This window comes from Papio anubis, chromosome 17 (assembly GCF_008728515.1).
Source record: "Papio anubis isolate 15944 chromosome 17, Panubis1.0, whole genome shotgun sequence".
Taxonomy (NCBI): domain Eukaryota; kingdom Metazoa; phylum Chordata; class Mammalia; order Primates; family Cercopithecidae; genus Papio; species Papio anubis.
In genome coordinates this window covers 21,649,973-21,665,758 of record NC_044992.1, presented here as the reverse complement: position 1 = coordinate 21,665,758, position 15,786 = coordinate 21,649,973, and the positions used below count along the sequence as shown (strand labels likewise).

The 15,786-nt window shown below is 45.2% G+C and overlaps 1 protein-coding gene across 2 annotated transcripts in view; it reads right to left on the bottom strand.

Annotated features, from left to right (window-relative positions):
• The window catches only part of SUPT6H (SPT6 homolog, histone chaperone and transcription elongation factor), a 41,000-nt gene extending 25,215 nt beyond the window's left edge, over nucleotides 1-15,785 (bottom strand). The window contains exons 1-7 of one of the 2 annotated variants that reach the window (XM_031657442.1): nucleotides 15,626-15,785; nucleotides 3,748-3,887; nucleotides 2,815-2,973; nucleotides 2,643-2,719; nucleotides 2,095-2,287; nucleotides 1,775-1,859; nucleotides 834-1,107 (exon numbers count right to left, since the gene is read on the bottom strand). In XM_031657442.1, coding sequence (XP_031513302.1) covers nucleotides 834-1,107; nucleotides 1,775-1,859; nucleotides 2,095-2,287; nucleotides 2,643-2,719; nucleotides 2,815-2,973; nucleotides 3,748-3,856 — 897 coding nt within the window. In that variant the 5' untranslated portion in view covers nucleotides 3,857-3,887; nucleotides 15,626-15,785. Of the gene's footprint in view, nucleotides 1-833; nucleotides 1,108-1,774; nucleotides 1,860-2,094; nucleotides 2,288-2,642; nucleotides 2,720-2,814; nucleotides 2,974-3,747; nucleotides 3,888-9,814; nucleotides 11,074-15,625 lie in introns of those variants that run through there. The other variant, XM_031657443.1, reaches the window with a different exon arrangement.
• Nucleotide 15,786: the final 1 nt, after the last annotated feature.

The window sequence follows — 15,786 nt, the reverse complement described above, 5'->3', positions numbered from 1 at the left end:
GCCTGAACCTCCCAAATAACTGGGATTACAGATGCATGCTGCCACGCCCAGCTAATTTTTTTTTATTTTATTTTAGTAGAGACAGGGTTTCACCGTGTTGCCCAGGCTGGCCTCTAACTTCTGAGCTCAGGCAATCCACCCGCCTTGGCCTCCCAAAGTGCTAGGATTACAGGTGTGAGCCACGCAGCTAATTTTTTGCATTTTTAGTACAGATGGGGTTTCACAATGTTGGCCAGGCTGGTCTCGAACTCCTGACCTCAGGTGATCCACCCATCTTGGCTTCCCAAAGTGCTGCGATTACAGGTGTGAACCACCGCCCCAGGCCATAAATATTTCATAATTTTTTTTTTTTTTTTTTTTGAGACAGGGTCTGTTTTTAGGCTTCAGTGCAGTGGTGCAATGATGGCTCACTGCATTCGTGACCTCCCAAGCTCAAGCAATCTTCCCACCTCAGCCTCCTGAGTGGCTGAGACTACAGGTGTGCACCATCACGACCAGCTGGTTTTTTGCATTTTTTGTAGAGACAAGGTCTTCCTATGTGGCCCAGGCTGGTCTTGGGTTCTTGGACTCAAGCAATCTGCCACCCTGGTCTCCCAAAGTGAGCCACAGCACCCAGCCTGTATTTCACAGATTTCTAAAGAAAACAGTATTTCAAGAACCGTAAGCAAGGTAGAGTCTACCTTCCCTTCTCTAAGAGCTGGATTTCCCAGGCCCCGGGTGAGATGGGGTTCAAAGCCCATGCTGCATACTCAATGCTAGACTTTTGCTAGATTATTTCTTGGCTACAAAGTAAATATGGATTGGTATAAGAGTGGAGGCTGGTGGTTTCTTACCTGGAACCTCTCAGGCAGGTCAGTGGCTCGGATTTCATTGTCCTGATCTGTGAGGTGGCTGCTTTCTAGCTCACTGGGCTCATACATTTCAAAGATGCTCCTACGGCTCACACGCTTCTTGGTGGTCTTCTTGGGGCGCACTCGGATTTCACCCTCAGCCTCATCATCCTCATACTCATACTCTTCCTCCAGTTCTTCATCATACTCATTGTATTTCTCAAATTCATCATAGTCAAAGTCCACACCGAAGATTTCCTGGGCTTCTTGCAGGGCCCTGTGGGTGGCAGCAAGAGGCAGTTGGCTCAGGTTCAGGTGAGAGGAGAGAAATGCAGCCCTTGCATAGATCCTTTACTTGTCCCAAGGGAACTGAGAGGGTTAGGAGGAAGGTAAACAAAATAACCATATTCACTGCGGACGAAAGGCTTCCATTGGGGGATATTTCTGGGCAAATTGTTGTATATGGAAGAACAAAAAGCCCATCTTTGGCACCTTCAAGTGACAGTAATCAAATAGCAACAGAGCAGACGGGTCTGTATCTTGCTCAGTGGACCCAGCTTCTGCTAAGGCATTACAGTATTCCCTTAGAGCAAAAGCTTTCATATTTGTTAATTGTGATGTGGGCATTTTTTCAACAAAATTATATTAAGAATGTCAATATATATAATTGAATAAACATGAAGCTGTAGGTGGAAGAGGAATGCTGGAGCCTTGCCCATGCGGGACTCTACTCTAATCCCACAGTAGCCCTAGAGTGCAGAGACAGCTCCTAGGGTTTCCAGGAGCAGTCTGAAATCACTGCCTGGTAGAGGTTATTTGAGGCAGGGAAGCAAAATGGCTGCAAGCTGGGAACGCCCCATTTTTGGCAAAGGCCTCTGACCTCCTCCCTCCTGACGAGGCCCACTCAATCACTTTATTCCCACCTTGTACCAGACCCCACTCACGCGTCTGTGTATCCAGGAAGCTTTTTCCGCCACTTAGGTTTTTTCAGAGGCTGTCCATCATCATCCACAATGAAGTCGTCAATATCTGGGTAGAAAAGGAGGGGTTGGGGCTCAGAGTCAGAGACTCAGCCAGGACTAAATTGCTTTGGTTTCTACTATGTGAGTGGTCAGTGAGCAAGAGAAGGGAAGCTCCTGAAAAGGAACTTCTTTGTGTTAAATGCTGAGGGATGTAGCTAGAGAATGGTTTCCATCCTGTTCCCATGGGCCACGAAATCCCAACATCCATCCAAACACTGGCTTCCCTGCCCAATATAACGTACCTGACTCCTCATCATCTTCTTCCTCCTCCTCTGGAGGAGCCATGGGGGCCTCCATGGCCTCCTGCCCCTCTTCCCCTTCCCCATCCTGGAAGATTTCCTCCGCAATAGCTTCTTTTTCATGCTCCTCCTTGCCATACTCCTCCTCATCATCGTCCTCATCATCTGACATTTTTTTGACACGCCGGTACTTTTGCTAGGGGTGGGAAAACCTGCCTTATCAGGATCTGAGGAGTCTCGCATATGGATACCACATCTCCAGTCTTACTCGCTTCTTCCCACCACAATTACTCTGACCAAGGGAGATGGGAAAGAACATGCTGAGTGATGCTCTTGTAGCCTCAAAGCCCGTCCTTGAAACTTGGACAAGACTTTCTCTAACAGGCACCCAGATTTGGGATGCAAATCTAGGCTCTGTAGTACAATGATACCAAACACCGTGCTCTAATGTTCTCCAAACTGTCCTGCATGTGCCTCCTCACCCAGAGACACTGAAATTTCCAGGACTTTTTCCTTCACCCCCAGGGACAAAGACAAAGAATGATACTTACTCCTCTTTTGACTTTGACACCCAGATTCTCCTCAATGAGGTCAAAATCATCATCCTCCAGGCGGTCATCAAAAGAGGCTGAAGAAATAAAGTGTTGCCCATGGTGATGGGGAGGCCCTTTTCTGCTGGAACCTCCACCCAAGCCTCACTTGAGCCAACAATAGACTACTCACTGCGTTTTCTCTTCTTGTGGCCAACATCATCTTCTGAATCACCAGAGTCACTGCCCTCATCCTCCTCCCCTTCATCTTCATCATCATCGTCATTGATAAAGCCTTTCAGGTTGCCCTGCTCATCCTGATCATCTAGGTTCTCCTCCTCCTCCTCCTCATCTGGAAGACATGCATGTTTGAGGCATGGAGACTGAAAAACAGGCTAGCAGTTCAGGGCCACTTGATTAATGCGATTATCCATTTGCTCTGCACCTAACGACCTGGGTGCCATGTTAACTCTTCTACCTCATGTAAAGATGCAAAACATGGCCATTGACTTAAGAGTAGCAGCATCTGGAAAGAATGTTTTTTTCCCCCTACATTCACCATCTGTCTTTGGGCAGGGTGATCTTCCTGGTCACTTTGACTTCTCAAAACCATTACTAGATTATTATGGCCACCAATAACTTTGTCTTACTCAGTTTGTAAACTCAGCAGCTATATTCCTTTATTTTGCCATAATTCCTTTCATAAAACTTGTACGTCCCTTTACCCCTTTCAAGTCATTTCATGGTTCTACTCTGTTGACAGTTCTAAAGATTGGGCTTGGCCAGAGAAATAGGAAACTAGGTGAATAAATATCAATAATGCTAGGTCTAAAAGCAGAAAGTATTACATACGGACTTATCTATTGGTTTATTATCAACTGCCCCCCCACTAAAGTAAACTCCACAATAGCTGGATCTTTGTTGTTTTATATTTCTAGTTCCAGGCCTAATGCCTGGCATACAGACAGATGGTCAGTTAGTATCTGCTAAGAATGACTGAAAGTTCTCAAGCTGGTACCTCATGTGTGATAACTTCTGTGCTGAGCCTGAGCCTTTCATCAGCAAGAATCCAACTATCCAAAGCTTAGCAATAGTGGGGAGAAGCTTGAGGCTGGGGCCTCCTCACCATCATCCTCCTCTTCCACAAATTTCTTGGTGACTCGGGGTACCACCTCGCCTTCATCATTGTATTCTTCCTCTGACTCCTCAGCCTCGCTTTCCACAAAATCAGACATTGCTACGGCTTCTCACTCTGCCTGAAGACAACTAGGGAAAGAAGAGAAGGATAAAAAAATGGGACACGTGATTACACAGGGGGCTCTTAAACCTTCCCACAAACAGCCTTTTAGCAACCTGCCACTGCTTTGCCCACTCAACATTCCCACTTGGGGAGAGGAGAGGAAGAATCAGATGGTTCCCACTCTTCCATTATCCATTCCTCCCAGCATTGCTTCTCTCATATGTACCTTTTTTTTTTTTTTTTTTGAGGTGGTGTCTCACTCTTTCACCCAGGCTAGAGTACAGTGGCACAATCTCCATTCACTGCAACCTTCGCCTCCTGGGTTCCAGTGATTCTCCTGCTTTAGCCTCCCAAGTAGCTGGGACTACAAGCACGCGTCACCATGCCCGGCTAATTTTTATACTTTTAGAAGAGACGGGGTTTCAATATGTTGGCCAGGCTAGTCTTGAACTCCTGACCTCAGGTGATCTGCCCACCTCGGCCTCCCAAGGTGCTGGGATTACAGGCATGAGCCACCACACCCAGCCTCGTATGTACTTTTAAAAAGAAGGCAGGCTGGGCACAGTGGCTCATGCCTGTAATCCCAGCACTCTGGGAGGCCGAAGTGGGCAGATCATGAGGTCAGGAGATCGAGACCATCCTGGCTAACACAGTGAAACCCCGTCTCACTAAAAAACACAAAAAATTAGCCAAGTGTAGTGGTGGGCACCTGTAGTCCCAGCCACTCAGGAGGCTGAGGCAGAAGAATGGTGTGAACCCGGGAGGCGGAGCTTGCAGTGAGCCAAGATCGCGCCACTGCACTCCAGCCTGGGCAACAGAGCGAGACTCTGTCTCAGAAATAAATAAATAAACAAATAAATAAAATAAAAAGAAGGCAAAAGCCAGGCTACTCGGGAGGCTGAGGCAGGAGAATCTCTTGAACCCAGAAGGCAGAGGTTGCAGATTGCACCACTGCATTCCAGCCTGGCGACAGAGCAAGACTCTGTCTAAAAAAAAAAAAAAAAAAAAGCCACTAGGCCAGGCGTGGTAGCTCACTCCTGTAACCTCAACACTTAGGGAGGCCAAGGCAGGTGGATCACCTGAGGTCAGGAGTTCGAGACCAGGCTGGCCAACATGGTGAAACTCCATCTCTACTAAAAACACAAAAATTATCCGGGTATGGTGGCAGGTGCCTGTAATCCCAGCTACTCCGGAGGCTTAGGCAGGAGAATCATTTGAACCTGAGAGGTGGAGGTTGCAGTAAACAGAGACCGCACCATTGCACTCCAGCATCGACAATAAGAGCAAAACCTGTCTCAAAAATAAAGAAAGAAAGAAATAAAGAAAAAAGAAAAAGAAGGCAATTATACCAGACTTGTATATGTATCATCTCTCTTTCCCAGAGTTTTACCTCACTTACCATTTGAAGACAGGAATCGGCAAATGAGGAAAGAAACTAATGTAGGGACCATTAAGTGGGGATATGGTGGTAGAGTGGGATTATGTGATCTGCTCCTAGGAGGCTTGGAAACAGTAAGTGCCAACTTTATAAAAGGTGCTTTCATGTTTACATACACTATTCATACTTATTAGCAAAATCAAAAGGAAAATCTCTTTTCAACAGATTAAACACACAGATACTTCATGAACTTGAGCCGATTTGTGTGAGTATTGGTTGGGAGCATTTTGGTCCAAAAAGGGCCTATTTTTATCATTTATTCTCCTTGCAGGTAAAAAATCTTGAAAGGCTTCCATGTCCTACTACAATAACCATAAAAGCAAGATGGTTAAATGAAAAGATTGCTGGGCTCAAGAGTAGAAATCAAATCCTGTTGAGACCACGGTGAAACCCCGTCTCTATTAAAAATACAAAAAATTAGCCGGGCGCGGTGGCGGGCGCCTGTAGTCCCAGCTACTCAGGAGGCTGAGGCAGGAGAATGGCGTGAACCCGGGAGGTGGAGCTTGCAGTGAGCCGAGATCGCGCCACTGCACTCCAGCCTGGGGGACAGAGCGAGACTCCGTCTCAAAAAAAAAAAAAAGAAATCAAATCTTGGTTTCATATCCTAACAGCTAAATATAAACTTAAGCAAATTATTGGACATGCCTGAATATCACTTTCTTAACCTGGAAAATGGTAACAGCGCTACCTACCTTAGAGGATAGTTGAGAATATTACATGACATAGGGGAAAGAACCTGTTGTTTCAAGATGGGTTAACTGAGTTTGAATTTGAATCCTGAGCCTAATTTTCCTTAGCATTCTGTAATTTTGTACCAACCAATCCCAACTTTATCTTCTACTTCCCTGCTTTCAGACTCATCCAAAGCCTGGAAATGATAGTAGGGATCTTCAAGAACTGTAACATGGAGCTTGATGCGCCTTGAGTAGGACTTAAAAAACAGCACACATCATCACATCAAGATTCCACTGTGGAACCCTAAAGCTGGCTGCTGACACACTCAGCATCACTCCTCACCCTGTCCAGTAAAATGGTCTATGGGATATATCCCATGTACCTTTCTCCCACTTAGACTACAAGCTTCTGGAAGATAAAGAACATATCCAATGGAGGGAATAATAAAAACCATGAAAACATAAATGGCAATACAATGAGGCATTACAAGGCACTCTGATTCTGCACCAGAAAAGCTATATCCTTTCACGTGTGCTGCAACACATTAGTAACAAATTAGCTAACAAATTAGCCACTGTTAAGTGTCTGTTAAATAAACAACTTACATTTTCTTTTTTTTTTTTTTTGAGACGGAGTCTTGCTCTGTCGCCCAGGCTGGAGTACAGTGGCCAGATCTCAGCTCACTGCAAGCTCCGCCCCCCGGGTTTACGCCATTCTCCTGCCTCAGCCTCCAGAGTAGCTGGGACTACAGGCGCCCGCCACCTCGCCCGGCTAGTTTTTTTTTTTTGTATTTTTTAGTAGAGTCGGGGTTTCACCGCGTTAGTCAGGATGGTCTCGATCTCCTGACTTCGAGATCCACCCGTCTCGGCCTCCCAAAGTGCTGGGATTACAGGCTTGAGCCACTGCGCCCGGCCTACATTTTCATATTGCTGCCTTCTTCCCAGTTAAAGATGGCAGTGGGAGGGGAGAGAAGGGTGGCTAATGGCTACCTGAAGGTGCCTTAAGTTCTGTGGCTCTAATTCTCCTGAAAATTGTCCTTACTGAGCTCAATTAATGCTATAACCAATGAACTTGAGATTAACTAAACTCAAGAAAACAAAACTGTGGCTGGGCGCGGTGGCTCAAGCCTGTAATCCCAGCACTTTGGGAGGCCGAGACGGGCGGATCACGAGGTCAGGAGATCGAGACCATCCTGGCTAACCCGGTGAAACTCCGTCTCTACTAAAAAAAAAAAATACAAAAAACTAGCCGGGCGAGGTGGCAGGCGCCTGTAGTCCCAGCTACACGGGAGGCTGAGGCAGGAGAATGGCGTAAACCTGGGAGGCGGAGCTTGCAGTGAGCTGAGATCCGGCCACTGCACTTCAGCCTGGGCAACAGAGCGAGACTCCGTTTCAAAAAAAAAAAAAAAAGAAAACAAAACTGAAGGTATAGGAGGGTGGGGGAATGTTCAATTTTCGGTTGTGGTTTCAGATGCCACTACTTCCAGAAACCTAACTGAACGCCTACTATGTACATATACTCTGCTAAGAGCTGGGGATTTGAAGAGAATTGCTCGTTTTCTTTCTTTTTTTTTTTGAGATGGATTTTGCTCTTGTTGCCCAGGTTGGAGTGCAATGGCGCAATCTCAGTTAACGCAACCTCCACCTCCTGGGTTCAAGCAATTCTCCTGCCTCAGCCTCCTGAGTAGCTGGGATGACAGGCATGCATCACCATGCCAGCTAATTTTGTATTTTTAGTAGAGATGGGGTTTCCCCTTGTTGGTCAGGCTGGTCTTGAACTCCTGACCTCAGGTGATCCGCCCGCCTTGGCCTCCCAAAGTGCTGGGATTACAGGCGTGAGCCACCACGCCCAGCTGGATTGTTCATTTTCAAGGAGTTGACTGTCTCCTAGAGGGAGAAATATGAAAATAAGACCATAAAATGGTTTTATGTATTACAATAGACACACAGAACAGGCACAGGAAGAGAACTGGACAATAAACTCACAACACACACACAAAACCCAACCAAAATAATACGGGTCTCTCTTGGGTATTTTAAGCAATTTTTTTAAAAGTACCCTGAGGAATAATGCTTATGTACACACCTACCAAGTGCCTGACACTAACAAATATCCTACTATTTTATGTCCCTATCAAGGTGGAACAAATATTCCATTAATCCCTACACTATCCTATGAGTTACAGCACACTTCTCTCTCAACAGAGGAAGAAACAGACTCAGAGAGATGTAGTCATTTGTTCAAGGTGACAAAACGATCATCTGTTGTAAGTGCTGAGGTCTGTCTGACTCCTCATGGCTGACAGTACCACATTTATCAATAGTTCTCAGGGCATGGTCCAGGGGCCAGTCCCTTTGTTCTCTCAGGAGTGTACAGTGGAGTTTTTCCAGAGGTTATATGACATGTGGTTATCACAACAGACTGAATGCAAAAGCATATGAGAACACAGCTGTATTCTATTAGGGCAGACATTAAAACATTGTACTAAAAAACAAAAAAATGTCATTCTTACTTAATTTACTTATTTTGAGACAGAGTCTTGCTCTCTCACCCAGGCTGGAGTGCAATGGCACGATCCCGGCTCACTTCAACCTCAGCCTCCTGGGTTCAAGCGATTCTCTTGCCTTAGCCTCCTGAGTAGGTGGGACTACAGGCACTCGCTACCACGTCTGGCTAATTTTTGTATTTTTAGTAGAGATGGGGTTTGGCCATATTGGCCATGCTGGTCTCGAACTCCTGACCTCACGTGATCCACCTGCCTTGGCCTCCCAAAATGCTGGGACTATAGGCGTGAGCCACCACGCCCGGCCTATTCATTTATTTTTTAAGACAAAGTTTCACCATGTTAGCCAGGCTGGTTTCGAACTCCTGAGCTCAAGTGATCCACCTGCCTCAACCTCCCAAAGTTCTGGGATTACAGGAGTGAGCCACCACACCCAGTCCATTCTTACTAAAATATTTTGTTTTAAAAACTACTATTATTCGGCTGGGTGCTGTGGCTCATGCCTGTAACCCCAGCACTTTGGAAGGTGGAGGTGGGCCGATCTCCTGAGGTCAGGAGTTTGAGACCAGCCTGGCCAACATGGTGAAACTCTATCTCTACTACAAATGAAAAATTAGCTGGGTATGGTGGCAGGTGCCTGTAGTCCCAGCTACTCGGGAGGCTGAAGCAGGAGAACTGCTTGAACCCGGAAGGCAGAGGTTGCAGTGAGCCGAGATGGTGCCACTAGACTCTAGCCTGGGTGACAGAGTGAGACTCCATCACAAAACAAAACAAAACAAAAAAACTACTGTTATTCGTAAAAAGTATTATTGTTTACTATTTTAAAACAAATCAATAAATATTTTTAAATGTCTTGAGTTTTAATTTCGAATCTGGTAAATATCAGAAGATGTAATTCACATAAACAAAATGTCTTTGGAGTCCTAAATACGTTTTAAGAGTATAAAGGGGTCCTGAGTCCAAAAAGTTGAGGAATGACTGTAAAGACCCTAAAGAGCTGCGGTACAGTAAGCCTAGGGGTTAGGGCGATGATCTCCCATGCCCCAAGATCTCTATCCTTAAGGTCATTTAGCTTGAGCACTGCCGAAAGTGAAAGTCTTAAACTTCTGCCAATTAAATCTGGAGCTCTAATTTTAATTTTGACATTGCTCCCCCTCAGCCCTGAACTGAGCCATTAAAAATAGATATGAGTACGGCAGCCCCCACACATAGCTTGTTTTAATTAGGCTATCAGACCCATACGTTCAATCTTTTAAGGCCTCAACATCTTCAAATTAAACGCCAGCTCCTGCAGACCAGATGCCCCTCAGCCTACTTAACAGAGAAACACAGCCTACCTGATGAAAACAACAGCTTTCTTCTGTCTCAAGGGCAGCTAGTGCTCCATGCTGCACACAGTTTGGAAAGATAGCTGTGTTCTCTTTCTTCCCATTGCCTAGGTTAGCAATAAAGCACAAGCTATGCTATAGCCGGGGAATGCCTCCAATCTAGCTCAATACCAAGACTTCCAGTTGTAAGAGGTGTGCCAGAAGCAATTCTGACTTGCTGCAACTTGCAGGAGCTAGATGTGCAGACTGCAGTAGCACTGCAGTCTGAGACTGACAAGCAAGAACTAATCTAGAATAAAGACACTAATGTATTTACTTGTGTATGATTATTATTAATATACAGTATCTATGATGAGCCTGATATAGTTTGGACGTTGTATTTAGCACTCATGCTCTTAAAAATTTCCCCATACTTACATTGTAAGTTAAATTTGCAACTGGAATAGGTGTACAAGGGCAGTGGGGGGACGGAGGGAGAGGTTTCTCTAGGCAGAAGCACAGCTGCAGAACAAGATGTGGCTCAAAGGGAGAGGCTGGTGGTTACCATGACATTTGCTGGAAGAGGAATGGAACTGGGATCAGATTGCCACAAGGGAGGCCCTCTGCAGTCCCTCCCTTTGAACAAGAAGTTGTAGGAGGCAATTAAGAGGAGACCAGAGTGAAAAGAGATCTAGTCTGTTAATTCCTTCCACTTTGCAGCTTCAATTAACATTTGCTGGGTTTTTTTTTAAGAGTCAAGCTCTGTGCTGGGACTTGGGTATATAAAAATGAGTAAAATATGCTTCTGACCCTGGTGGAGTTCACAATCTATCTCAAAAAACTTGTTAATAACGTTATAACGAAGCACAATTAGGGTTATGTTAAGTTACATACCTGGACTATAAGAGCAATGGGAAGGCTGGGAAATATCTGAGAAAAGGTGATGTTTGAATAAAAGAGGATTTAAGAACACAGTCTGGAAAAAGGCAACATGAGCAAACATTTAGGCGTGCTGCTCTGGAGAACAGCCCCATAAGTCTAGGGCGGAGTTTAAACTACAGGACATTCCACATTGTCTTGTATCCTATATTTTATGAGCAAGGGACTAGGACTATTCCAAAGGTATCCATAAGTGAATGTCCAATTTGGATAGGAAACCTAAAAGTTTAATAAGTAAAAATATTTAGAGTCTACTTAAGGCCTTTTAAATCTGGAATTCAGAACTCTTTGTAATTAAAAAAAAACCTGAAAACCTAATTACATGAAGTCAAGATGTTAAAATACAGAAAAAGTTAATTTTGTTCATTTAAAAATATTATTTATTCGGCCGGGCGTGGTGGCTCACACCTATAATGCCAGCACTTTGGGAGGCTGAGGTGGGCTGATCACTTGAGGTCAGATGCTTGAGACCAGCCTGGGCAGCATGATGAAACCTGTCTCCACTAAAAATACAAAAATTAGCTGGGCGTGGTGCTGCACACCTGTAATCCCAGCTACTTGGGAGGCTGAGGCAGGAGAATCGCTTGAACCTGGGACACAGAGCTTGCAGTGAGCCAAGATCATGCCATTGCACTCCAGCCTGGGTGACAGCGAGACTCCATCTCAAAAAAAAAAAAAAAATTTTTATTTCTTTTCTTTCCACATTTCTTTAGAGAAACAGAGTAAGGGCCAAAGAAGAGCACAACTGAAGTATGTAACCAGATTCAGAACCCCTGCAACACAAAGAGAGATTAACAGTTACTAAACCTCGTGGTACACACATTGGGGAACACACAGTTCCTGCTCTAGCACACAGGGGTTGGCAAACCTTTCCTTTTCTCTACAGGGCCAGATCTGCCACTGTAGCATAGAAGCATACATAACATGTAAATGAATGGGGGCGACCTTAATTGGCTCACAGGCCTTAGTTTGTGACCTATGATTTAGAAGTACAGGTCTTTAGAGAATTGATGATAAGGATAGCATGGGATCCTGTAATAAGACAACCTAACCTGGTTTTGAGGAAGTGACTTTAAACAAAGACCTTAAGAGTAAGGAGGAATTAGTTCAGCAGAGGAGCTGGCTTCTTTGGAGATGGTTTGGGGAGTGATGTCGGAGATGTGCGTTTCTAGCACAACACGTGCACTGTGGCATGTACAGAGAAGGCCCGGGAGAGGAAGAACGGTTCGTAAGAGTTGGAGGAGAAGTCATAAGGATCTAGGTGCTGGGAAGCCATTGCTGGGTTTTAAACGTAGAATTGAAATTAATTTACTTGCTAATCCAACAAACACTTATTATTTTCTGAGATGGAGTCCTACTCTGTCACCCAGACTGGAGTGCAGTGGTGTGATCACATCTCACTGCAGCCTCCACCTCCTGGTCTCAAGCCATAATCTCACCTGAGCCTCCCAAGTAGCTAGAACAAATACATATATATATATATTTTTGAGATAGAGTCTTGCTTCATCACCCAGGCTGGAGTGTAGTGGCGTGATCTCGGCTCACCGCAACCTCTGACTCCTGGGTTCAAGCAATTCTCTTGCCTCGGCCTCCCAAACAGCTGGGATTACAGGTACCCACCACCATGTCCAGCTAATTTTTTCTTTGTATTTTTAACAGAGATGGGGTTTCACCATGTTGGCCAGCCTGGTCTCGAGTTCCTGACCTCAGCTGATCCGCCCACCTCGGCCTCCCAAAGTGTTGGGATTATAGGCATGAGCCACCATGCCTGGCATAAATATGTATTTAATGAGAGCCTACCACATGCCAGGCACATACAAGACAAGGTCCATGCCCCTAGGATGCCCATATTCTGGTGCAGGAGACACACTGGCAACAAATAAAATAAATCTTGCTCTAAGAGCTAAGAAGGAAATACATATTTTCATCTCATCTAAAGTGAGTTTACTTAGGCTGAGATGTCAACAGATAGAATATGACCTGTAGAACCAGGGGGAGAGATTCCAGTAGAGAAAGTGGGCAAGAATATGGTATATAATAGGTGATGTCCTAAGGCTGATGGCACTAGAGCATGGTGAAGGCAGCGGTCTATGAGAGGTATCCTCAAGCAGGGCGTAAAGGCCATGGAAAGTCACTGGAGAGTTTTAAGTAGGGAAATGACATGATCTGCTCTGATCCAATTCTGTTACATGTAAAATGAACTGGAGGAAGATCTGAGTGGAAACCAGGGAAAACTGAGGATATCGTTGTGGTAGCCCAAGCAAAAGATGGTGGTGGCTTGGAATAGGGTGGTAGCAGTGAAGATGGAGAAGAGAAGACAGACTACAAAAACATTCTAGAAGTGGAAGTGACAGGACTTACTAAAAGACTGGGAAAGAGGAGTAGTAAAGGCGAAGAACAAAGATGATTCTCATAGGTCTATCTTCGGTAACCCTGTGGATAGGAGTACCACTCAGTAAAATGGGAGGATAAGGTTTGGAATGATAAGAAAACCAAAACTTTCTTTTGGTTATGTTAGCTTTGGGGTGCCTAATAAATATCCAAATGGAGATAATTAAACAGGCATTTTTGACGTGTGATTCTGGAACACAGAGGAGAAGGCTGGACTAGAGATTTAAACTTTGGAGTTGCCAACTTTCAGGTGGTAATTAAAGCCATGGGGCTGGGTCACCTAAAGGGAAGCATGTAGAGGGCCCAGGATACCTGTGAGAATTCCAACATATATATATACACATATATTTTGAGATGGAGTCTTGTTTTGTTGCCCATGCTGGAGTGCAGTGGCACAATCTCTGCTCACTGCAAACCTCTGCCTCCTGGGTTCAAGTGATTCTCCTGCCTCAGCCTTCCAAGTAGCTGGGATTACAGGCATGTCACCATGCCCAGCTAGTTTTTGTATTTTTAGTAGAGATGCGGTTTTACCATGTTTGCCAGGCTGGTCTTGAACTCCTGACCTCAAGTGATCCGCCCGCCTCGACCTCCCAAAGTGCTGGGATTACAGGCGTGAGCCACCGTGACCAGCTCCAACATTTAGACATCAGATAGAGAGCAAAGGTGGCTAGCAAATGAGACTCAGAAGGAACAGCCAGAGAAATGGAGAAAATCCAAGAATGAAATGTCAATAAAGCCAAGATGAAAGTTTGGAGACAGGAGTAACTACCTTGAATATTGCAGAGACAGAGAAAGATGAGAACAAAGTATCCATTGGATTTGGCAAAATAGAAGTCACTGGTGACCTAGATAAGGGCAACTTCAATGGAGTGGGCAAAGTAGATGCGGTGGCACTTGATTACTAGAAGCTACCTTAGGAGGATTGCTTGAGCTCCGGAGTTCCAGGTGGCAGTGAGCTATGATGGGGCCACTGCACTCCAACCTGGGCAACAGAGCAAGACAATGTCCCCCCCAAAAAAAAAAAGGAGTGGGCAGAAGAGAAGCCAGATTGATATGAAATGAAGATTGAATAAAGGGTAAGAAAGCTGAGTTGATACAGGTAGAAATCTATGAATGGAAATTTTAAAAATTGGCATGGTAGTTGGAGAGGGATGTGAAGGATACCAGAACATAATTTGTATGCTGATGGGAACAGTTTCATGGAGAGACAGGATTTGGTGACTGATTTTATTGGGAAATAGCGGAGAGGAAGGAAGGCAAGGATTATAGGCAGGATTGATGGTAGTGCCATTTATTAAGATCAAGAAAATAGAAGCAGGGCAAACGTATTTGCCTACAAACATCATGTTTCCACCACTCTAGGTAGGCTTTCAGAGGAAGAACTGTAAAATTCCACTAAGCTTCTCCAGACTGCACCAATTTCTGATGTAATTAATCTCCTGATGAAGTTAAAACCTCTTAAGAGTCGCAAGGCTATGCTAATCCAATCTAGCAGCCACACAAGCCAAGTGAATAAAAATGTACTTGTACTGGTGAAAGGGACATTACTCATGAAAAAGGGCTCTAAATTCACAGCTGATGGAAGAGCAGTCATGCTTCTGTAATCAAAACACCGAAGACTTACTAACTGGTATCTTTCAGATAAACAGTGGAACCAGACATTTTTCCGAAGAAATTAATCAAATTCAGTATTGTTCACATTCCCTAATGCTCATTAATGATGTAGCTTCATACACCCTTGTTACTTCTGATACAGTGAATTTCCATGGAAGTATTTCCAGAGATCTTAGGCCTGTGAAATAAGTATCAGTTCTTGCAACAACCCAGGAAAATTAACTTCTCCAGCTGGTTCAAACGAGTGCCTGAGGAGAAAGGCAGAAACTAGAAGACGAGTTTTGACTTAATAACTCATTTTGATGTTCATGATAGGCCTCTGGCAAACGTTTGAGGAAATGAATCTACGGAGAATGGACGGGCTTTAGGTACTTCTACAACACCTTCGATCTTTAGAAAGGGATGAAGGATGCAACTATCTACAAAAAGTTCTATTTGTATTATTCAGCAACATGTAAACAGCTGGAATTTGGCATCGCCCTCTAGCCTGATGACCGAGCTGCTGAAAGCTCCATAGGATTCATAACCTCAGAACAAACAACTCGATCACCTGATCCTGGTTCAGAAGCCCCAGGTCCCTTCTATCCCCAATCCTTTCGCGTGGCCCAGTTTTAAAAATCTGCGGAGAGAAGGACTGGATGCCAAGAAGCCTGTTGATTCAACATGCCACCCAATTCACGGGTTCCGGGTGTTACCGGGCTGGGAAAAGCTTTGAGACTCTGAGTAACTGCAGCGCTTTCCTCCCCCTTCCCCCCATAGAGCAGGGAAGGCCAGGCCCCCCCTTCTTCCCACATACGGCTCCCCATTGCCTCTTCCCTTACGGGACCAGGCCCTAGGAGCCCGGTTCCCCACCTGACTCCTGCGAGAAACACGCTCCCCAGTCGGAACTTTACTTGCCTGAAGTCCGCCGCTCCTCCGGTGCGCTAAGCCCCCACCGCGGAAAAATGGAGTCGTCGAACCGAGACTGGGAAAAGATACTACGGACCCACCGCACTGCCCCTCCGCCGCCGCCGCCGCTGCGTCAACGTGCTACGTCATTTCCGGCTCTCTGTCACCGG